The following is a 25,081-nucleotide window of genomic DNA, read 5'->3' on the forward strand; positions in this document are numbered from 1 at the left end:
TCTTGTTTAAAATGACACACGGGGGACAAGAAAATGAGAATTCACAACAGAACCCAGGCGGGCGCTATTTGAGGGAATTTCACAAGGCAGCGGAGGCTTCCCACAGTGCCAATTCCTTCCTAGCCACCTCAGTGGGGGGCAGGGTGTATTTCTTCTCATTTCTTTAGTTGCCATTGAATGAGTAGTTTTAATGGAAAGTCATTTAAATGGACACTTCTCTAAAACTAGTATATCACCATCTATCATGAAACAGCTCTACCAGGAAGGGTGTGTCTACACACACACACACACACACACACACACACACACACAAAACCTTCCTGTGTGACAGTCTGGCTACAGCTGACCTGCCTTTTCAGTTCACCCCCATTCTTGTGCAAGAGTTACCTGAAGACAGAAAGTAGAACTGGGAGGGGAGGATAAGGAGGACAGGGAAAGGGTTATTGAAAATTAGCAACCCACCCATTCCAAAAATGGGGACTATCAAAGTCGGGGTGAGTTATCAGCTATGCTCTCCCCTAGCAGGCCACCACTAGGAATGACACAAAGATACCTCCCCCCTGGCAATAAAAAGAAACCTGGAAAACATATGTAGTCCAGAATTCCAAGAAGGAAAAAGTAACTCTATGATTTCTTCTGTGTGTTAGTACAGAATCTAAAATCAGTCTAGTTTGAATAAAAGTTAAACCACTAGCAAAGTAAAGTGTTGCCACTTAGGGATCCAGAAACAGGTGTCCCATAGCATAAATTGTTGCATTGAATGGCTTAGGGAAACACTTGCACTAGCACACACACAACACACACATACACACACAAGTGCACACACTCACACAGAGCTTACATCACTCTGTAAGCCATAAGCCTTCTTGGCCCATTCCACCTTCATGTCTGTGGGCAAAGCCGTAAAGTGATGTTCCGCTGTCTTGTAGCCTATGTCTGTGGCTAAATGCTGAGCTTTGCGGGCATGCACGAGGTGGACCATGTCCAGGGAGACGTGGCATTGGGATTTGGTGTCCTCAAATCCCTTCTTGTACTCCAGCTCACTCTGCAGCTTGGACATTTGCAGTGAGTGGCTCATTTGCGAATCTCCCTGTACATCTTTTGCCCCAATGAGCTTCCCTCTGGATCTCTCATAATCCTCCTTGTACTTCACCTAAATAAGGGGAATAGAGCAGGGATACATTAGAATCTCCTAAAGGAATTGTTAGGCTTCAGACTCCATGCATGAGAGCTAAAACAAAGCCATTGGACAGAATCCTATTAGAATTAGAATCATATGAAAGTTTGCCTTTTTGAGCATCCGATACATTTTCTTTCATCAGTGAAAGAAAATAGTATTACCTATTATTTCCCTTTTCACCTCAGCTGCCAGAAAACTCAGGGTTATAAATAAAAGTAGCCGTGAAATGAAAAGCATACAGAATAGCCAAACTACAACTGCTGCTTATGAAAGGAACTCAAATTAAAAGATAACTGGAGTACATACATATTTGGGGGAGCATGAGGGGCAAAAAGGAGCACATTGTTTGAAAAATAACACTAGGTCAAGAGTAACAAGGACCAGAAGCAAGAATAAATATGAAAAAGCTGTGAAAACTGTCAGAAGGCACCAGTGTGGGGCATGATTTTCAACATTATCATTGCTCTGGCCAGTGGTAGATTCCGGTTCTACTCTCAGCTCTGACAACAACAACGGTATCAATATCTGCCACCACTTATCGAACACTTGGTATAAACCAAGCACAGGACAAGCCTGTGTAACTCAAGTGCGTCCACAGACCAGTGCCGATTTGTAAAATGTTACCAACTAAGAACAAGATAAAGAGCTTATGTCAGAATGTAAAACAACCACATCACCAAGCCAGTTGTTTTTGGTTCAGCTGATCTTTTTTTGAAGCAAGACTTTCTCGATGAAGGAAGCAGAGTTTGACATACATCCTGGCTCAAGCTCCTTCTCTCACATCCAACTCCTAACAGATTGCATTAGGCTGTACAACACTTCATGTACGTCAGTTCATTCCATTTCGTTGTCATTATTTTGCAATTACCAATTTACCAGCAAATTAACTGAAATTTTTAAGGTTTAAACAATCTGCCTGAAGTAACAATGCTAATGGATGACAGAGGTGGGATTTTGTACAAGGTCTATCTGACACCAGAGCCTGTATTAACCATTAACAGACCACAACGTCTTTAGAAAGTCATGGAATGTCTCTGGGCATCAATTTATCTGTAAAGTGAGAAATCTGGATTCTTACTCTTGCTACTACTACAAATATTAAGTCATCACTTACTGAAAATCAGTGTGTGGCAAGCAGTTATTAAATAGATAGGCACGGATGTGATTATCTCATTGCAAGGTGATTGCTATCATCTCCATTTTACAGATAAGAATCCTGAGATTCAGAGAGATTAAGAACCTGCCCAGACACTCAGAGAATCTCCCAGGTATAAAAAGGCAGGATTCTGCGGTCTCTTGTACAAGGTGGGGACAGACTCACCTCGCTAGCCAGGTCCCTCTTGGCTTTGGCTGCCAGGAAGGTCAAGGAGTCAAGACGCAGCTCAAACCCTTTTGCTTTCTGGTTTTCCCAGCTGCTCTTATACAGTTTCTAAGGGGATTTAGGAGAGAAGGTGAATGGGTTTTCATGTGAGAGGGTTCTCACGTGAGAGCATTTCTCTAGATTCTAATGACGATTCTAGGAAAGCAATACTGATTATTACGTCCTTCTCTGAGAGCCACAGAAACCATGTAGTCTGAATACAGCCAGGCCTTCTTCCTGCCTTAAGGCCTCTTAACACATAGGGCTTCAATCAAAAAAAGCAGAAATTAAACTCCAGAAGCCTTAACAAATACTAGGAGTTTTCTTGGAAGTCTCAAAAACATGCCAAAGGCAGGATAACATCGCACAACACAGCGACATTTCTGAAAAGTCTATTCTCCATCTCTGTCCACGCACCCCACCCTGCCAGCAGCGGCTCCAGCTGCACCTCTTTCTCTTTCCTCCCGCCTTCCCCCAGCCTCTAGTCCACCTGGATCTTTTCCTTGCGCCTCCTGTTCTCTCTCCTGCTCCTATCTCCAAATGTCAAGATCTTTCTTCTGGAAGCCTCCTTTTCCTTTCTGCATGTGAATGAATTTAACCTCTGTTTCTCCTCCCAATTCTCCTCCCCATCTATTTCTCAGTTGAGGAATCCAAAGACCTGGGAGCTAAGCAGGGAGAGCCAAGAAAACACTTTCCCCAGAAGATACAGAGAAGGGGAAGTGGGAACTATGGATGCTTTCATGACTAACAGCTACCACTGTGCACTTGCCTCTGAGTGCTTGATGTATAGAGACTCACTGAAACCTCATGACAACCCAGTAAGGACTGGACTAATATTGTTATCATTTTACCAATGGAACACCTGGAAACAAAGAATTTGCCCAAGGTCACACACCTAGTAAGTGGCAACCGAGGATCAAACCCAGACCATTTGGAGCAAACGTCTGAGCTCTTACTCCCCTCTACCACGATTATGCTGTTTCAACTCTGGCACCTAGAATAACCCCTACCTCCAACCCCAGGATACAGTCAGCAGCTCAAGTCCTCCACTAGCTCATTCCTATGAAAGCTGTCCTCCTCTCCCCCTAAAACACTGATCAGGAGCCAGATCTGCTGGGTGAGCTGTTTTTACAACAACCAGATGTATGTAACCTCAGTTGATACAGACACTATGCCATGGCTGGTGGGCTTGGTTTACCAGGTGGCTATACACAAAGGGGAGCAGAGTTCTTGCTGCCCACTCATTCTCTCTGTACCTCGCTGAGATTTGCAGCATTGGCTCGGGCCTGCAGGAAGAGAGGCTCGTCTTTGCTGATGGTATACTGATGGACAGACTGCTCATTTCCTGCCTTATAGGCCACCTGTTGGGAAAGAGCACTGAGTCAGGAGCAGGTGGCAAGGGCGAGGTGGGCAGGGTGGCATCCCTCATGGTGTCTCTGTCTGGTTGGCACTTCTCTGACTTGCACAGGAAGTCCATTACAAAACCCACCAGATCAGACTCTGAGTGGCAGGATACAGTCAAGGAGAGATGATGAGAGAAGGAGAAGCAGTGGGGAGGAGCTGGGAGAAAAATGCGGCAGGGAGCCAACCTGAAAACCCCTCCAAGGTTTCTCTTTTTCACACCTTTCCTTTGGGATGGTATCAACCTCTGCAAGCTGTTGCTATTTACACTGTCTGTGGCCATAAAAATACCCCACCAGGGGGTTCAGATTAGTACAGACTCCCCAGGTGGGAAAAATAAGAAGCATGCTCTGCCTCCTGCCCCTCCATAATCAACCTTAATCCATTCACGGGTACTGACACCAGGAAAGTGAGCATGCGTGGACATCTTCTCCATGGCAAACTTATCACTCTTCTCTTTCTCTCTTTGCTTCCCCTCCACCCCCAACTTGAGTTTCCTGACAGTGGCTTTCTGCTGACTCTGAGTTATGTTGATAGTATCTTTTCTGGCAGGTATATCTTACCTGGACCTTTAGGAAGGAAAGCTAGGAAAGTCCTGGACAGATTGCAGCAACTATGGTCCTCCTTGGTGTAGAGAACTAATCTGTAAGTAATGTGTGTGGTGCTTCTTTGTTCTGGCCCCATAAATACGCTCATGTGGGTGTGACCTGCACACACCCCAAACGCAAATGTTTTCTTCCCCCAAGATAATTCTCTCCTGGCTCCAGAATTAGAGTCTTTGATGAGAGATAGGAGTCAGAAGAAAAAAGGAACTAGAGAATACTGGAAGCTGAAAAGGAATAAAGTCAGCCCTGCATCTATCCCTAATAAAATCGGGGGAGATGGTGGTGGATGAAGCAAGGGGCCTGGTGTCCAGTTCCAGAAACAGCCTGGAAGCCTGGGGAAAGCTGGGTCCAGCCTATTTAAAGGGAAGGCTCTTTGGTTTCTGGATTGTGCCTGGGCGGCACCTGCTGTTGTCCCTGGAGGTCCCCCAGGCCCATGACACAGCAGCTTGGTGGAGAAAGGGCAGACCAGGACTCACCCCGCTCTGTAGCTCCTGGCTCTTCTTGGCGTGCTCCATCTGGGAGCTGTCGGTCACGCTGGTGAACTTCAGCTCATCGACCCTCTGCCGGTAGTTTTTCTGTTTCCAAAGGAAAGGGACCCCACAGCATTAGGATTGGGTTGCCCCTACCACCCTACACATGTGCCCACGCACACACACACATTCTTTCTGTGGTCCAAGCATTTCCTTGGGAGGAATGTTCTAGTTGGTCCTGCAGCTTGAACAGAACCACACAGCCCTGAGACAGCCTGTTCCAGTGAACTTGATTTAGTTGCTATTACTGAATGGGAAATGTAATTTTCTTCCTCAGTAACCCTGTATTTCACCGTGTGCCCTGGGGAGGTATACATTTTATAAATATAGACCTGACATAGGAAGGTGAGGTGGAGGAAACTTGGACTTTACAATGATGAAGACTGAGGTTCAAATCTTGCCTGTACATCCTTCCAGCTTCATTACCTCCGGCACATCACTCAATCCAACCTGAGCCACCCTTGCTTGGAGTGTACAATGGGGACAACAGTAGAAGCTACTTCAGTCTAGTGGGGAGCAGAGGCTTCATCACCATGTTTTACCTGTGAGTCAGGTCCCTGGGACAGTGTTAGGACATAGCCATTGTCATGGTGTTATCACGATTGTCCAGAAAGCAGCAGATTTAAGGAAGGAGACACAGAGCCACAGACAGAAGCCTGCGGTCAGGTGAGATTCGCCTTCACAGTTTCTGATTTTCCAGATCACTGACGTCTTGTCCTCATAGTGTCCCCATCTCACAGCCACAAATTAATTGGCAAATTTTTAATGTGCTAATTCTGTCCCCCCTCTGGGACTTCTTGTCTTTCCTGAAGATTAGCTCCTCTGGCTTTTCCATTGAAACTGCCAAAGCTGCTGGGAAAGGTGGCCACTGAAAATGGCATGTGGAAGCAAAAGCTTCACATGGCAGAGAGATCAGAGATGAGCTCACAGCCTGGTTCTGGCAAAACTCCCCATGCCATCAGCAAGAGGGTTATAGCAACCAACTGAACCCAACACAGTGATTGGAACACTGGAAACTCCAAATTTTCTGCCTTTAGGGGAAAAAAGTTCTAGAGAAAACATTCCAAACAGACTTCTAATTTTCCTCCCCAGTTCCACTGTGTTGAATGGGAAAACTCCTTCACCACATAACTGAAGGGAGTCACATTACCCTGCCATTGTTGGAAATTCCTAGTTATCCCAGACTATGCATTGGTCAAATCACAAGTACTTCCTGAGCAGTCAAGAAACTACTCCGTACGGAGCACAGAAGGAACATAAAAAAGGTGAAGGAAGTGATATCCTCCTGGCCTTGGAGGAGCTTAAAAATTAGTAGGTAATACAGGAAATGAGATAGAAACTGACATTCCTGAATCTCAAGGACCAACTGGCTGCATTCTCTTCCCTCTTCTACACCCCTGTCCAAGACAGATGGGGCTCTGATTGCTCCACCTGGACTTTAGTTGGTCTCCAAGAAGCTAGATAATGAAAGCCCTAAAGGTTTATGCTTTTCTCTCTACCTCATTCTATATTCTAATCCTAAATATGTCTCTGTCTCAGAGGAGGGTGAGTACAGTGGAAATATAAGAGTAAATTACAAGATATGCTTTTGAGATATAATACTGTCTCATGGTCAAGAGCTGGGGCACCAGATCAAACACACTGGGTACAGATCCCAGCTCTTCTACTTACTTAAAGTGTAACTTAAATCTCACTTTCTTTATCTGTAAAATGGGAATATTAATAGGCTAATCATACCATCTAATCACAGAGGACTGTGGCAACCTATATATGACAGTATGTATATAATACGCCCAAAGTGGTGATTCAATAATGATTATCAGCCCTTAAATGGCAGCTATTATTATCACCATTATTATCATTTGCAAGAGATATGCCGACTCAGCATTCTTGGCCGTGAAACAAGAATCCTCTTGGAAGATTCCAAACAAAGTTCCTGAAATAGTGACACTTCCAAATGAAATGTCCTTCAAACGTCCTCCTCTGCCTGCTGCCATTGCCAGCTTTCTATGGTGTAAAGAGAGGCAAAGGCTTAGAGCTGCAGGGACCTGGGAGAGTATCTGATCCAACCTCTTCATTTTTATTTTATTTTATTTATTTTTTCTGAGACAGAGTATTGATCTGTCGCCCAGGCTGGAGTGCAGTGGCACCATCTCGGTTCACTGCAACCTCTGCCTCCCAGGTTCAAGCAATTCTCCTGCCTCAGCCTCCTGAGTAGCTGGGATTACAGGCACGTGCCACCACACCTGGCTGATTTTTTTGTGCTTTTAGTAGAGACGGGGTTTCACCGTGTTAGCCAGGATGGTTTCGATCTCCTGACCTCGTGATCTGCCCACCTAGGCCTCCTAAAGTAGTGGGATTACAGGCCAACCTCTTCATTTTTATATGAGGGAAAGAGGATCAGGAAGGTTAAGTGACTTGTCTGAAATCTGCAGTGAATTTAAGGCACAGGCATAATGAAAACGGTATCCTCCAAATACTGGACTTTCTGATTCAAAAGGAATCACACGCTGCTCACCTAAGAAGTGCTGTTTTCCCAGGTGCTACATATTACACCTTTCTAAACCAAATTATTCTTTGGATGTAACTGCTACTTAAAGTAAATCAGTAGGCTTCTTTAATGACACCATCTCAGGAAGTTTAAGGGTGTGGAAAGTTAGCTGAGAATGTGCTACAGGTGTGAAATGAAGTACTCCCACTTTGAATCACACCCAAAATAAATCTGAGGGTAGAGAAAGGGAATTAGAGGCAAAGATCACCCTGCATGTGTCAGGGGCTGAGGACTACTGGAGGCCAGAGGCCCCAGTGCAGGTTACCTCGCTGACCAGCTGTCCAGCCTTCTTGGCTTGTTCCAAGTTGAGACTCCCCTCTGTCAGCCACCCAACTCCCTTCATCCATGCCAGGTCAGCCTTGTACTGCAGCTACAAAAGAAAAACCACAAAGCTCTCACTGGGCGCATGGATAGAGACAGGACAAAGTTGATGGGAGAGTTAGGAAGATCTTGATCCTGCATTTGCCTTCCTAGAAGAACTGCTCCCTGCTCCTTTATGGTCAGGCAGATCTCCACTTGGGAGGTACAGCCACTGGGCCCACCTTGTAACAAGAGTAGCATGCTCTACCTTACTGCTGAGACACCGCGACCTTAGCAAAAAGAGTGTTTCTCATATTTGTTGACCAAGGGCCTTTTTTTTGCCAACCTGCTAAATTTCCAAGATTTATTTACCATTTTAAACATTTTCTTCTCCTTGGCTCATCCCCATCACCAACACATCTTGACTTTAGCATTAGCTGTGAGCCCTCCAGTCTCCATTGTGTCAACTATATCTCTACCTCCCCATCTGCCCTTTCTGGCCCCCCGTTACATTTCCTGCAGTTCTTCCTAGTCTTCCAAGTTATGTAATAGACTCATGCACAGGTTTGCAATCACTCTGAAAGCATGTCCAACTGCAAGAGATGCATGAAGAGAACTGACATTGTGTGGGCTCACCTCGCTCTGGAGCCCATAGGCCTTCTTGGCCCACTGAGTCTTCATATCTTCAGGCAGCACGGTGTATTCATGCAGTTTCTTCCTGTAGTCCAGGTCACTGGCGAGAGCTTGGGCCTTCTTAGCATGCCTGATGTTTACCATATCCATGGGCAGGTGAAACCGGGTCTTACTCTCTTCAAAGCCTTTCTTATATTCAACCTTGAATATACCAAAACAAGGCCTGTTTTGTTAGTTGAAGCCCACCCTTTGCAGGAGTGATGTGAAAATGCAGGAAAGATTTCCAGGCTTTTGGGAGCAGGAGAATCGGCACTCTGGGCACTGCCACCCTTCTGTCAGAAAGGCCCAAGTCCTGGCTCTGAAAGGCAGCATCATGAGGGAGCTGAGGTTCCACACTACTTTGTTTCTGGGAGGACTGTCTCTTGCCAATGCTAAACCTTTTCACCTGGCTGCTCCAGGAGAAAACTCTATTCCCAATTCTCATAGATGCTTTAAGAGATAGAACAAAGAAGCCTGGGCTGCAGAGCCAGACAAGCCTGAGTTCAAACCTGATCTGCCCTCTAACAGCAGGGTGACCTCTGGAAAGTTATATCACCTCTCTAAGGACTTGTTTCCCTCTGGGAGACTGTTGTGATAAGTAAATGAATAATAGCTGAAACATGCTTAGTACAGGGACTGTCACATAGCAAACTCTTGATAAATATTCTCATGACAATAACAATGGTGGTTCGGTGGTGATGACGATGGTAGTGATAGTGGTGGTGGTGATGGTAGTGATGATGGTGATGATGGCAGCAATGATGGTGATTGATGATGGTGATGACAATGGTGGTGGTAATTATGGTGTGGTGGTGATGACCATGGTGATGGTGAAGGTGATGGTGATAGTGGTGACGATGGTGGTGCTGATGGGAGAAGATAGTGTGCTATAGTAGAAGGAGTGTGGTGCCAGGTAATAAGAGTTCTAGGCTCTAATTTGATACCCCTCTACCACTACTGCTGAGTACCATATGGCTTTGGGAAAGACACAGTCTTTTTGACCCCCAGCTGCTCCAACTGCAAATATGAAACACCAATATGTTCTGTCTAAACTGAAGCCAAATTCTCAATGCCTCTTTATGCCTTATGACTATGCACTTCATTCGGCTTGTTCTGTAGACACATCCAAAATGGCGACCCAGATGCCAACTCTCTTTTGTATTCAAGCTATGGCTATTTAATGACTCATTGGATAATTACATCCAACTGTACCATCAGAGCAGCATAAGTTGGCCTCACAGCTTGGAGCAGGCAATCTTTTGTGTCTTTTTCCCTATTCAGCATCAGCAGGGAAGACTTGATTAGAAACTGGGTCTGTCTCTTCTAGCAGAACTCTCCTTTCCCAAAGCCTCTTGGTAAATGACATTTACCAAGGTTCCTCTCCAGCTATTACAGTTGTTTACAAGCATCGTCATTCCGATTGGCTGGAGCCTGGGAGGCCCCGGCTTGCTAAATATTTGAATACCATAAGTGTTGTAACCACAGGACCAGGACAGCGCCACAATAAGCAGGACGCTTTTGGTCCATGAGGGAGAAACTTATTATGTGCTGTTCATTCTTATAGCCCCAGGGTCTCGTACAGTGTCTTGCCCATAGTAGTCACTTGGCAAACATTTGTGACATGAAAAAATGCAACTGAACACCTTTGTACCTTGATCAGCAGATGCTGTCACCCTTAGGGCCACACTCCTTATCTATTTAAAAAAAATAGTATGCTTTGGCAAAATAAATAAACCAAACAAACTTCTTATGCAAGCCAGGAAAGAAAGGAGTTGCAGGTAGAAGTCAGTAAAAAGGTTACAGTCCCAGGTGAAGTAGGCCCAGGAAAAACTTTTAAAATAACACGACTGTAAGTGAGAGGCTAGGGGTTAGAAAAGAGTTTACCTCACTGCTCATCTTAGCAATCTGCAGGGAGTGCAGAAGCCTAGAGTCGGCTGTTCCCATGGCTTTGCCTTTTGTCTTTTCATATTCTTCTTTATATTTAATCTTGAGAGAAAGAAGAAGGCCTACTGTGAGTGAGAGAGAAACTTTGCCGTCTAAGGGGCTCTGGTTTTAACAAGTGCAAGGGGAACAATTCTGAAAAAACACCTCCCAGTCTTTCACAAATCCAGTAGAAGATTAAAGTATTGCAATGTTTATTTACAATGTTAAGAGTCATTATTTTTTTCGGCAGGACCACTGACATTTTATTGGAACCATTTCTTATGCATTCCTGAGTTAATGAGAGGAAACCTACATTGCTAGCAAGCTCCCCAGAGGCTTTGGCGGCCAGCAGAGACATGGCATCCAGCTTCATCTCAAATCCTTTCCCCTTTGTCTTCTCCCAGCCTTCTTTATACTTAACCTGACAAACAAAACCACAAGTGAATAGGAGTTGCTACCCATATTCCTGCCAAACGTCAAAGATTTTTTTAAAGCAAAGTTGGATTTTTCCTCTATTTACAGACCAGAGGCTCGGCTGTTGTTATCAAAATGATAACAGTAATTATTAACACAGTTAATTGATTCCTTCTCTGTAGAGCTGTGCAGGCCAGTGGTAATGGAATAGGACAAAGAGAAGCCCCATGTGTTGCTCCTTGCTCTGTTGTTTTCTGATCATGTGACCTTGGCCAATAACCTCTTGGGGCCTCAATCTCCTATTTGCAAAGAGTGTATCATATTCTCTTTCTCAGGATTGCTGGAGAATAAATTGGATAGAATATATGTAAAGAGATCTTAAACTGGTGAAGCGTAACATAAATGTGGGGTATTGACATTGCCCTGGCAATAACTACTGTTTATTGGCCTTTTCCTAAATGATTTCTACTCATTAACCACAAATCTTCACATTAGGCCTGTGAGGCTCAGAGAAATTAAAGAGCTCACCTACGGTTACATAAATTTAAAAAATGGCAATGCCAACATCTGAACCTAGGTCTCTCTGACACCAAAGCCCGTGCCACCAACTGTGTCCCTACAATACCTCCTAGGACTTATGATAATTCCACATATACAGTGCCTGCCCCAGGATAGAACAGGCATTTAAACAATGTTAGTTCCTTTTATTTTCTTCTCCTGCCCCCAAAATTCCATCTAGAGTTAGAAGCCAATTCATAGCCCACTTGTGACTCCAGGGAGAATCTGATGATGCAGATTGATCTTCTTAAAACTTAAATTTCCTCTACACAGCAAATCACCAGTTCACTAGGGTGATGAGGATGAGCATGTAGGGGTGTGTGTGTGTGTGTTCACACATAGATTGTACACTTGCTCATATAATGGGAATAAATGGCTATGACCAATTTATCACTAGTAAACTACCACGTGCCATGACATAGCAAAATTCAAAGTTACAACTTGATGGATGCCTCTGATGAGCCTTTCTCAGGGACAGACACTTCCCACTTGCTGGACCATCCTGTTATCTTCGTTTTCACGTCGCTCTATAGCCCCCTCCACCGTCTCCCCACGTTGCTCTCTTACCTCACTGAAGAGTTTGGCATTGGTTTTGGCCTTCACCAGCTGAGGAACATCCTGGGGCAATGTGTAATTCAACTTATTTTTCTCATAGTCAGCACGGTAATTCACCTGTTGGATTTAAAATAAATCTGTAGGGTTTTTATATAGGCAGAAAGAGAACTTTAGGGACCCATAGCTCTTTCCCCCTTAGACCCATAGTTGAGAAGGAGTTTCCAGAAAAGGCATTTTACAAGGCAGCCTGCACTTTTTGTGAATGTTTTAAATTAATGAACTGAAGGTGTCAAATGAAAGCTAAAGAAACTCAAAGGCACACTCGAAGTTGTGAGTTTGCAAAAGAATTCCCTGTGACTGCTTCACCAACTCCCCTTACACGCACTTGAGAATACTGAACTTTTTAAAAATCATTTGCTGCAGTGCTGAATATCTTGTTATAGGCAGGGTAATTATCAAATGCCTGCCCACAATGACAAAAAGCCATCTTAAATCACACACACAAAAGACAGCCAACCAGATATGTGACTCCTGTTGGATGAATACGGCATCATCCGAGAAGCAGTCTTGACCAGAAATTAAACTTGAACTTTGGATGATTGGTGATACTAAGAATTATTGTTAGATTTTTGATGTGACATGTTAAAATTATATAAATATGTTTTTTCTTTTTTACCTTTTAGAGATTCATACTGAAATATTTACAGATTACATTATACAATACTTGAAATTGGCTTCAAAATAATATGGAAGAGGAGAATTGGACAGGCATATAGATGAAGCAGGGTGGCCATGAGTTGATGGCTGTTGAAGATGGGTGACAGGTACATAGGGATTCATTATGCTATGCTCTCTACTTTTGCATGTATTCAAAATTTTCCATAATAAAAAGTTTAAAAGAAGTGGGGGTCATTTTCTGGCTGTAATAAGACATGTGTCACAATTTATGAAAGTCAAATCCTTGGAGGTCAGATGTCCAGAGGCCTCAAAGCAGCAATTTCAAGACCCCCACATCCAGCTGGGCAGGGACAGTTACTTACATGACTCAGCTGCTGGGCATTGATTTTGGCTTGAACGATCTGTGGAGTGTCAGTCACCGAGCTGTACTTCAACTTGTCAATGCTCTGCCTATAATTGGCCTAGGTAAAAACAGGCACAAAAAGATGTCATTTGCTCTTTTCTCAAAGATTTGCTTAGCTCCCTCTCCCAAGCCCAATAAAGTGGCAATTCTCAAATGGCTACGTAGAAAAAGAGTCCAATATTCCAGCTGGATACTGACAGACACTCCAAGCCCATAGATAGAAAAACAGTACATTGGAGAGTGAGACACCTAACAGGCAACTCATAAAAGAGGTGAACTAACTGGCCAGTGAACATACAGAAAGATGCTCAGCCACACTATTAATGAGAGAAAGGCATACCGAAACCACAAGATACCCCTGCACACCACCTGAAGAGCCAAAGTTAAAACTGCTGGTAACACAAAGTGTTGGCAAAGGATGAGGACTTATGAAAACTCTCACAGCGGTGCTAGCAGAAGTGCAGATTGGTACAACCACTTTGGAAAACAGTACGGCATTTGGGCACATACACATATCCTATGTCCCAACAATTCTGTGCCTAGGGCTCATTCCCAATGAAAATATATGCCTGAGGTCATTTTATAAATAATTAAAGCAGTATATCCACACATAGTATACTTTCCTATATACGTCTTATACTTCACCAAAAAAGAGGTGTTAAAAAAAGTAAAATGAAAGAGAAACAAAAAGTCCAACCAAGTTATACACGCATCTTCAAGTGGGAGACAATGGAGCATCAGCAACTCCTTGTAGGTGGCCCTAACATGTCCCCACCCCATACACCAGCCCCTGCCTGGCCCTCACTTCCACCTTGCCAGAGTCCCCAAGGACATTGCCCTAAGCTTAGCACTTTCGTAGAAGATGCAGGTTCAAAAGAGGAGGAGGCAGAATCGTCAGTGCAGCTGGATGCATTGACTGCCTGGTTCCCACCTCAAGACATCAAGGACTAGGAATTTTCCCCTTTGAAAATACAAATTGCCCTTTCGAATATTAAGAATTATTAGCCATTTGCACACAAGAATATATGCATCCAATCATCTTATTTTTCTCCAAACACACCTGACCAAGATCCACTGCAGAGGGAATGGGAACTTGGGCAGTGAAGTAAAGGAACAGGTTTGAGGCTGGATAGTAGGCGATAAGGGGTGAGGCGCTAAGGTGAGCTGAGTGAGAGCCCCAGAAACCTATGCAGGTAGAAGTAAAGCTAGGATAAAGAAAAGAGAGAGAGGTTGTGGATAGCAGATAACCTCTTTCACAGTTTATTTTGATTTATTTGTTATTTAGAGACAGAGTTTCACTATGTCACCTAGGTGGGAATGCAGTGGCACGATCTCAGCTCACTGCAACCTCCTCCTCCTGGGTTCAGGTGATTCTCGTGCCTCAGCCTCCCTGGTAGCTGGAACTACAGGTGTGCGCCACTATGCCTGGCTAATTTTTGTATTTTTAGTAGAGACAGGGTTTCCCCGTGTTGGCCAGGCTGGTCTGGAACCCTTGGCCTCAAGGGATCCTCCCACCTCAGCCTCCTAAAGTGCTGGGATTACAGGCGTGAGCCACCACACCTGGCCCTCTTTTAGAATTTAACCAAGGTTATCTGAAATCCAGGTAAAAGAGGAAGAAGTAAACTCATCCCTAACCCTGCTCTCCCTCCCTTATGCTCACTGGTTCCTTTCATTCATCCACCTGCCCATCCATTTATTTCTTCAACAAACTGTCTTGGGGTTCCTACTCTGCAGAGTGAGCAAACTCAGACATTCCCTGCCCACATAGATATCTCAGATGGGTCCTCACTCCCAGGATCCCAAATTGACCCAGTGCTTCTGGACATCTGAATCTCTGTGCCCACGGGCTCCAGATTGGGCCTGTTGCCAGCTGAGCTCCCCCCGGCTTGGCTCAAAGCGACAGGATCACCATTGAACACCTCATTCACAGACTTCATGTCTCTCTTTTCTTGCCCAAGGCCAAAGGCCCCACCCAGAATGCCACACAGTGTGGCAACTTCTTCAGGCCTGGGTTTTGTCTAAGAACAACACCCCTTTTCTGCGTCACCACTATCTACTGATATCTCTGCCTGGACCTCACCTATGGCCTTGGCCAGCCTCCTCTGGCAGCTGGCTCTGCCCTCTCCAAGGGCCCACACCTTGGCCACTCTTGTACTGTTCTATCATTTCCTGTCTGTCTAGACTACAGCCTGATGTCTTTGCTCTTCTGTCTTCCTCCTATCTGCTGCTAACTCCTATGGCCACCTCCCTGAGATGACAGCCCACCTCAAGGAGTCTTTGCAACCCAAAAGTCACAAATGTCTCTGGGAGCCAGATAGACCACTAGCTGGGTACAAGTCCAATGCTTGGCCTTACTGTTGGGGAAGTAAGGAGTCGAGAGGACTATAGCAAAGAGAGGCAGCTGCTGCCCAGCTCTAGGAGATTGTTGTGATGCAACAAATAGGGCGTACAGAAGCCAGATTTTCCAGTTATTCCAAAGAAACCAGAAATCCATATTATGATGCAAAATCTTGCAATTTTTAAATGCTAACAAATAGCTCAATATTTTAAAAATCCAGCGACCCGGGCCAGGGGCAGTGGCTCATGCCTGTAATCTCAGCACTTTGGGAGGCCGAGGCAGGAGGATCACGAGGTAGGGAGTTCAAGACCAGCCTCACCAACACAGTGAAACCTTGTCTCTACTAAAAATACAAAAATTAGCCAGGCGTGGTGGCTCGCGCCTGTAACCCGAGATACTCGGGACGCTGAAGCAGGAGAATCACTTAAATGTGGGAGGTGGAGGATGCGGTGAGCCAAGATCATGCCACTGCACTCCAGCCTGGGTGACAGAGCAAGACTTCATCTCAAAAAAAAAAAAAAAAAAAAAATCCAGTGACCCAAGAGAAATAGGTCTAATAGCCACTTTGGCCCACTGGCTACTAACTTGTATACTCCATGTCTTTCTGAGTCTGGGTCTTGTATTCATTTCATTTTTGCCTGTCCTAACACCAGCTTATCATAATTATGACTAACACATGGTACTTACTATGCACCCAGCACCATTCCAAGTACATCATGCATGTTAACTCATTTAATCCTTCCCACCACCCTATGGTTAGGCACTATTATTATCCCTACCTTACAATGTAGAAACTGAGGCACAGAGACTGAAAGTGGCTTGCTCCAGGTCATCCAGGCAGTAAGTATCAGAGCTATGATTCAAATCCCAGGAGTCTGCCTCGCAAGGTGGCTCTATACCTATACTCTATAAACCTGGTTTGCCAAAGCTAGTGTGCTTAGAGCGATTATTTGTTATATTACAGATGGGCAAGGGGTTCCCCTCAGCCAGAGTTAGCATTGTTTAGACAGGGAAATGCATTCCAGAAACAAACAAATGACTTACAAGTGAACTTCTAGAACAGGACCTAGAAATAACGAAGTGCTCCTGACAATGGGCCGTGGAGTGTTTTGTTGGATTTGGAGATTAAAAAACATCATTAGGCTGGGTGTGGTGGCTCACGCCTGTAACCCCAGCACTTTGGGAGGCCGAGGCAGGCGGATCACCTGAGGTCAGGAGTTTGAGACCAGCCTGACCAACATGGAGAAACACCGTCTCTACTAAAAATACAAAATTAGGCAGTGTGGTGGCGCATGCCTGTAATCCCAGCTACGTGGGAGGCTGAGGCAGGAGAATTGCTTGAACCCAGGAGGCAGAGGTTGCCATGAGCCGAGATCGCACCATTACACTCCAGCTTGAGCAACAAGAGTGAAACTCCATCTCAAAAAAAAAAAATCATTTTGTGCTTTTTAGTTAATGATTCAAGGAGAAAAGTTTTTGCATGTTCTGAGTTTTGGACATGGGGTGTGTAGAGAAAATTAGGAAATATAAAGTCATTTCAATGTCAACTATTAATTAGATTAAAGTACAGTGACTTCCTAATGCATTAATTCAGAAGGCAAAATTATTATCTCATAATAGAGTCTATTAGAATTCAGAATTATGCATGATAAAATGTCACAAAAACTATATTTTTAAATGGCATATTTCTTCCTGATAATTCTGCATTAAGTATGTTACTGAGCACAATTACTTTACTCTGTGGGACATAATTAAAAGTCTCCATGATTAACCACATCTTTGCAACAGCACAAATGCTTGGCCATTGCTTCAGTCTACATTTTGAAGGTTTTTTTTTCTTTTTGCTAAAGATAGAGTCTCATTTTAATTCTATTAGTGTTTATAAAATCTATCTAAATTAAGATAGATTTTAATGGGCTCTCAAATTAAGAACCCATGCTTGCTTATTTAATTTCATGGCTATTTCACCACCTTTAAGATTACCAGACAGAGAGACCACAATTGTTCTTGTAAATGGATTCTCCAAACTTCCTGATTACTAAAATCCCTACATTATGGGTAATAAACTCAAATTCACATCAGAACCAGGAAGGTAAGCTAAAGGAGGTACAGCAACAGAGAGCAGTCACCACCCAGTCCAAGACAATTGCTGCCTTGCAGGAACTAGGGCAGAATGTCTCAGAGTTTTCAAGAAAAGGTGAGCGTATTAGTTTTTGTCTAAAATCAGAACTTCCACATGTTGGTTCAATTAAAACAACAACAACAACAACAACAAAATCCACTGTGTAGCCAAAAAAAGCACTTCCGTAGTGCAAATGTGGCTCATGGGCTGCCAGTGAACCCACCTCTAAACTCAATTAATATTTCTAATTCAGTCTGGTTTAAGTCTGTATCAGACTTCCCCGGGTGGGCTTCCAAGTGCCTGGTTTGACTCAGAGTCTTATCTAGATAAATGTAGTAGCAAGTCATGTCATAATGGAAGTACATCTTGCATTTTTTGTGCTACTTATTAGGCATGATTTATAGAATCCTACTGCAAAAGCACATATTCAAATTTTAATAAGGTGCCTTTGATCTGCAAGTTTCACAGGTAATGTATATAGCAAAAAAAAAAATGCAGCTTTGGTAGTGGTCAAGTTTAACTTTGTGAAATGAGTAAGTCAAGTCAATCCAACCAAACTTCCTGAGAAAAAGAGAAGCAAAGTTTAGGCCCCTGATCAATTCCTCTGCTTCCTACCTCCTGTTTTATTACACATTTGGAAAGCCCCTTTCATTCAATAAATATCATTTGCCAATGATTGTCCTCTGATGTCTGGGCACTGGGTTGGACACTGGAGATACCCAACTGAATCCTACTTCCCCAACTCTGAGCAAGAGAGAGAGAGACAGATTCAGAGACTTATCTACCAGTAGCAAAACCTCAATCAATTTCTGAAGTTGTACTGATCCCAAAGGAAAGCAAAGGAAAGTAGCACTTGACATTCATAAATATACGCTGAATTATTTGTTAAATTATTGATTGATTGGAGATAACCTTCGCTGGCAACCACAATACAACCTTTCTTCTAAGCCACCTTAAGTACTTTTTAAGCTAGTAGGTGACTTTTATCTTTTTCTTTGCACTTTTCCATATTTTCTAAATTTTCTATAATAAACGTGTAGTAAAATTCTTGTAATCAGGAAACAAGAAATTTAATTGATTGTACACATTTTGCTTGGAACAAGCCAAACCAGAAATAAAATCGCTGCTGTAATAATTAAGGGATACATATACTTTTCCATGTGCTCCTGAGAAAAAATGGAGTCAATAGTACCACTTCCTCTCAACTTGTATGTAGACATTTTATTTTACTTCCTTCAACTCTTAACATACTACATAACAAACCTTTTTTTAAAGAAAGAAAACAAATCATCCTTGCTAAGGAACAAGCATTTGAAATGTGCCCAGCAGGCAAAGCTCATTGAATTCTAAGAGGAAAAACTGAACTTCAGGTTATTTTCAAGACAAAACTAGAATTGTCCCTAGTTCACATTGAAAATCTAAGGGTGTGCAAACATGCATAAATGAACTTCCTAGTGGAAAATAGAAAAGGATTTCCCTTTCCTCAATCCCTTCAACCTCCTATGAACTGTTGTGTCATGTTTCTTTCCATCTTGCTACCTACAAATCACTCCTCAGGAAGGAAGTGACAAGTGACGAAGCAGAAAGAGCTGTTGGAAAAGAACTTACATCTTTCAAGGGCACCAGTTTCATTGTTGTTTGATAGGAAGGCGTGAGAGTGGCTGGGTAGTTGTAGTCGACAATATCATGTTTATAATCAGCTTTGTAGGCAACCTAAAACACAAAGAAAAGAAGAAGAATGGAGAAATCAATTTCTACTTTCTTTTGGCTTTGTTTGAATGCCATAAGAAATATTTTTTAAATACCCAGAAACGAATTCAGTTTCATCACCTTCAAGGAAAATTAAATTATGTTCACACTTTTGTCTTTAATGAATCTGAATTCCTCTTAATTAGTCCAAAATTAGTTAACTTCCATCTGTAGCACATTTACTTTATATTTCTTATTAATTATGAAGCTGCTTGTCATTTTTGTTGAAAAGAAGCATTTTCACATGGATAGGCAATGGAAGAGCTGCTTGGCTAACCCCAAGAAAATAGATGGAAAGGTGAAGAGTCTTCAGAGTATTTAATTTTTTTTCTAAAGATCAAATTGACATTCTTAAGCAGAGAAAATCCGACATTTGTATGTTTTAATAATGAAATCAGTTTCCTTTAAGTGTCCTTTACCTCCAAGATTTACAATCTGGCATTTGTAAATCTATAAACTGGATTGACGAAGCTAAAGAGAGATTAATAGAGTATATGCTACAGGGGAAAACAAGGACTTGATCTACTCTGTTATCCCACTACCCTGACCAGTGCCAGGCCACAGTAGGTTTTCAATGAATACAATGATCAAAAAAATGAATGAAGGAACAAACCAGCTTACCAACCAACCAACTCCGAATAAATCACAAAAGCTTTGGAACCCTGGGGAATTTGGAATAAGAATCATAATTATTCATTTCTCTTTTTCTCTCAGAAATTGAAAGTGTTAACCACACTGGATTCATTATAATAGACTGAAGTACTCTTCAAATTAGAGAAAGCTAAGATAAACAAATTGAAGCCTTTGAAAATTTTCAGGGATCTTGCCTAGCCTTGGTTGTATCCGCTAACATTCAGAAACCCTTTTGGGTCAGTCTTTACACAGTCTTTAAAATAGAAGACAGATTTTTTTAAGGGGAATTTAAAAAGAATTGGCTGAATTCTTCATGCCCTGCCCCACTCCATCCCGACAGGCCCTGGCATAAAAGGACTCACGTTGCTTGCCAGGCTGCCAACTTTCATAGCATGCAGAGTGCGTCTGTCCATACCAACTCCTTCATAGCGGCCTCTCATGTGGTTCTGGTAGTTTTCTTTATATTTATTCTACATGGAAACGCAAAGTTTTCAACCAAAGCATTCCCTTCGCAAGTAGTTGAAGATAAACTACTCATCTTAATGCATTAAATCCAAGGCATAAATGATTAAATATAACCCATTTAAATAGTCAATGTATCACGGAATAAAAAATGAGGCAAACTTTTTTTTAATAACATAAATTTCAACCCTGCACAAGAAGTTGGAGTAAGACAGGAAGACAAGGAAACATGGGATCAGATGAGCATAGACAGCACAAAACAGACTTGACTTTCTGTGTTTGTTTTTACATTTTTAGTTTTAAATTTACCAGATTTTTCCAATGTGAAAATTTACCATGAGACGGTGGCAGGCACTGACTATGCGGACGTCACATGCAAAGCCCCATGCTGAGGCTGGTACAAATCACTGCATGCCATTACCTCCATTTCTAAATATATGAAGGATAAAACCTGAGCTTTGCCAAATTCTGTGGTGTAAAAGTTGGTCACTAGTGCGACTATGTGAAATAATTATGTTATGTGCCAAATGCCACTTATCAAATAAAAAGAAGACCAAAACAGGATGACAAGAGGTCATAAATAGGAAATTTGGGGTATTAAAATCACCTAACCTGGGAGGCCATTGCATTTCTCGGTACTGCTAGTATTTAAACAGAATACTACTTATGACTATATATCAGACATGATTCTACTTATCTGAGTTAATCTTCACAAGTGCTCTCTGAGGGGGAAGGAACTATTATCATCCCCATTTTAGAGTTGGGCAGAGTGGCTCAGGGAGCTTAAACAACTGCCCAAAATTGGCCACTTTGCTATTAATAACTGTGACAAAAGGTATGTTGGCTCTTAAACCACTACATTTATGCAAAATAAATTCCTCACTGTGCCTTACACAGTCCCTTGCAATTTTAAATTCTACTATTATGTGCAACTAAGCAAAAGTAAAGCATACTATCTAGTATAGGTCTTTGATGTCCATGAGGATACATCTTCAGACCTGCTCTGAGAATCTCCAAATTTGCGAATGCCCCTCTAGTACATATCTGTTCATCTGTAAGATAGGGAAATAACATCTGTCTCTCCAGGTGACTCTGAGGGTGAAATGAGGTCATATTAACTCAGAAGCACAAAGTCACATTGAGAGGGGACGTCACATGCTCAGCCAGGCCCCCTCACCAGCATTCATCACTACGAGCTGGGCACTGTGCTGCACACAAGGGAAGCAAGGGGATGGAGAGGACAGGTACCGCCCAGAGGACTCAGGGTCAAGATTGGGGATGTGACAGAATTGAACACTATGAGGACCAATCCCAGCAGGCAACCTTAACCAAAACCCAGTCATTTATGCCTAAAAGGCCATGCTTCTCCAAGACACATAGATCCATTCCCATAGACTGTCCCTCTTAGGAGACCTAAAGACTAAGCTCACCAACAGTGCCCAAACAAAAGCTTAGCGTTAACAACTCACATCACTGGTAAATTTTGAGATCTTGCTCACGTTCCTGAATTGAGGTGTTTCACAGTAGTTGATACTGTGACCTCTACTACTTTCCAGATCCTTCTTATACTCCACCTTGGAAATCAAAACACCAGACACACAATAGAACCAAATCCGAAGTCACTCTTGAAAATGTCCCAGGACTTGACTAGGATATTTTTAGAAAACTTTCAACCCAAGATTTTAACATATCAAGCATAGAATATGCTAAGTTAGCAGGACATATTTTCCTTTATAAAAACGAATCATAATAAATAGCAAATAATTGGTTTCATTCAGAAAATTAAAAGCATATAGTCGCTTTCAAGAACAAATACTATAAGATTTCATAACTCAAAAAATGGCAAAACTGGTTTTACAACTCAGGTAGTTACTCTTGAGGGGAAATGCATTAGGGGGATAAATCATATTTCCCGTAATGGAAATGTCTTAGGAGGATGTCTGGTCGTATTCTGTTTCTTGATCTGATTGCTAGTCACACAGGTGTGTCCCACTTAAGGAAATCCTTCCCACTATACATTTATGATGTATGCACATCTTTATAGGTATACTTCAATGCAATTCAACGAGGAAAGTTACTTTATAAGCAGTATAATAAATAAGACCACTCAGATGCAGAGTATCTTCTAATTTAAAATCAGTTGGCTATTTGAGCTCTCCTGGGTGCCGGGATGTAGGATGTGAGGCTACATTTATTAAATAGACTCCAAGTCACCTCAGGTAATTAGCATGAGGCAGTTAAGGCCAACTACCACCAATAGATGGCTGGTTTGTCTTACTGACTAAACATAAGGACATAAAGAAATGGAAGGTTCCCTTGCAACTTCTTTACCAAAGGAAATATCCCACAGTTTGTTATCATATCTTATAAAACTATATGGTGGGGGTATGTCTAATTCTAATTCTATAAATACATTTTTATATTCATCCCTTCAGTTACAGTATATTCATATAGAAAGAGGCTAAAATGGGAGTTCAAGACCAGCCTGGCCAGCACGGTGAAACCCCGTCTCTACCAAAAATACAAAAAATTAGCTGGGCATGGTAGTGGGTGCCTGTAATCCCAGCTACTCAGGAGGCTGAGGAAGGGGAATCGCTTGACGTGGGAGGCGGAGGTTGCGGTGAGCTGAGACTGCGCCATTGCACTCCAGCCTGGCCAACAAGAGTGAAACTCCCTCTCAAAAAAAAAAAAATTAAAAAGGCCAAAATGTTAACAGTGTTATTCCTGGGTGGTAGAACTGCACTCCCAGTGGTATGGATCCAGCTCTGTCCCTAAAAGTCTCTACCACCCAGAATTAGATACTTTACTTTTCCAGGCGTATGACAAAGTGATAGCCTAATGGTGGAAAAGGTCCCATCTAGGTCTAGTGTTCTGTGAGTGAGAGCAAAGGCCAGCAAACTTTTTCTGTAAATGACCAGACAGTAAATATTTTAGGTTTGGCAGGCTACAAATTCTTTGTCAATTATCATACTCAACTCTGCACTTGTAGCTCCAAAGCAGCCACAGATAATCCAGAAACAAATGTGATATGAATGTGTTCAAATAAAACTTATTAAAAAAGCAGGCAGTGGGCTGGATTTGTCACTGAGGTTGTAGTGTGTTGACCTCTGGTCTAGAGTACCAGAATCATCTGGAACAGTTGTTTAAAATGCAGATTCCAAAGCCTCAACAGTCGTCTACCACTTCAAAGTATCTGAGGCTCCTGATGAGGCTTGGGAAAATATCACTGCTGGTGACTCAGAGCAGCCCCAAGTTAGAGGATCACGGGTTAACTAACAGTTTAGGGTAAAGGACCGGCTTTTAGAGGTTAGAGACGGAAAATATTTTTGGATATTTGCATATCTGTTTGTGAGTTGCAGATAACTTGTTATGTGAATGCTTTGAATTGCCATAATTGTTCCTGTTGCCAGAGGCTGCCAAGTCAAATGCCTTCAGAGTCCAGATAAGAAATGCAAATGAGGGAAAATGCCGTGAAGAACACACTAGGGCGTGAGAAGGATATGAGGTTCTACAGGGGATATTTCCTTGCCAAACAGTCCTCACAATAAAAACATCTTAAACGGTGGGCAAGCCAAACAAAACACACCCCTCAGGCAGCCAGTGCAGCATGTAAGGTAAGGGAAATTCACATGGAATACACAGCTTCTCAGAACTCAGACTTCAGTAATAAGAGAACGAGAGGGGTTTGACATTTGAAACATCTTTCAGATGTTTGATTTGTTTAAAAAGATGGATCCTCCAGTACTCTTTCTGGCAACTAGAAGCCTGTTGCCTGGCACTTTTGAATATTGACAGCCCTGGGAGGATTTAGGAAGTAACTTCTGAACCACCAGAGAAAGATGTAATTGGTTTGATTCTAGGCTCTCTTGTAAATTGCATTTTACCGCATATCTGTTCTTTGAAACCAGTAACCAATGGGTAGAATAGGTGGTGTCACCTTTTTGTTTGTTTGTTTGTTTGTTTTGAGATGGAGTTTCGCTTTTGTTGTCCAGGCTGGAGTGCAATAGCACTATCTCGGCTCACCGCGACCTCCGCCTCCCGAGTTCAAGCAATTCTCGGGAGTTGTAATCCCATGACTGGGATTACAGTCATGCGCCACCATACCCAGCTAATTTTGTATTTTTAGTAGAGACGGGGTTTCTCCATGTTAGTCAGGCTGATCTGAACTCCCAACCTCAGGTGATCTGCCTGCCTCGGCCTCCCAAAGTGCTGGGATCACAGGTGTGAGCCACCGCACCTGGCGGGTGTCACACTTTTAACCAGAGCTTTTTATTATAGGGTCACCTCATTCACTGACTATAGGAGATAAAAGAGGTGATGCTCATGGGTGTGACTCTTCCCCCATACGCACCTCACTCACGAGTTTGTTTACGCTCTGAGCCCGTTTGAGAACCAAGTTGTCTTGAGCTGGAAGCGAGTGATAATGTGCAGCGCCTTTCATCTTATTGAAGTCCTGCCTGTATTTTATCTGAAAAAAAAAAAACACACACACAAAACGGGGCTGGAGTTGATGTTTCCATGCTCTGGGAGGGGAATTACTCCAAAGTTATCCTGGACTTAATGTCAACATTTACTTAATACAATTTTCTGAAAGAAAAAAAATTCACATGGCCTTTTCTCTTCATTAAATCTATAAACTACTTTGTC

At 42.8% G+C, this 25,081-nt stretch overlaps 1 protein-coding gene across 3 annotated transcripts in view; it reads right to left on the reverse strand.

Annotated features, from left to right (window-relative positions):
- NRAP (nebulin related anchoring protein) overlaps positions 1-25,081 on the reverse strand; it is a 75,054-nt gene that overhangs the window by 32,213 nt on the left and 17,760 nt on the right. For 2 of the 3 annotated variants that reach the window (XM_004050113.4, XM_019035276.4), the window contains exons 11-23: positions 24,786-24,902; positions 20,335-20,442; positions 19,199-19,303; positions 13,090-13,188; positions 12,062-12,166; positions 10,836-10,943; positions 10,484-10,585; positions 8,564-8,761; positions 7,893-7,997; positions 5,023-5,121; positions 3,797-3,901; positions 2,502-2,609; positions 842-1,153 (exon numbers count right to left, since the gene is read on the reverse strand). In XM_004050113.4, coding sequence (XP_004050161.1) covers positions 842-1,153; positions 2,502-2,609; positions 3,797-3,901; positions 5,023-5,121; positions 7,893-7,997; positions 8,564-8,761; positions 10,484-10,585; positions 10,836-10,943; positions 12,062-12,166; positions 13,090-13,188; positions 19,199-19,303; positions 20,335-20,442; positions 24,786-24,902 — 1,671 coding nt within the window. Of the gene's footprint in view, positions 1-841; positions 1,154-2,501; positions 2,610-3,796; positions 3,902-5,022; positions 5,122-7,892; positions 7,998-8,563; positions 8,762-10,483; positions 10,586-10,835; positions 10,944-12,061; positions 12,167-13,089; positions 13,189-19,198; positions 19,304-20,334; positions 20,443-21,903; positions 22,009-24,785; positions 24,903-25,081 lie in introns of all 3 variants that reach the window. The other variant, XM_055352175.2, reaches the window with a different exon arrangement.

The sequence above is a fragment of the Gorilla gorilla genome, chromosome 8 (assembly GCF_029281585.2).
Source record: "Gorilla gorilla gorilla isolate KB3781 chromosome 8, NHGRI_mGorGor1-v2.1_pri, whole genome shotgun sequence".
Lineage (NCBI taxonomy): Eukaryota > Metazoa > Chordata > Mammalia > Primates > Hominidae > Gorilla > Gorilla gorilla.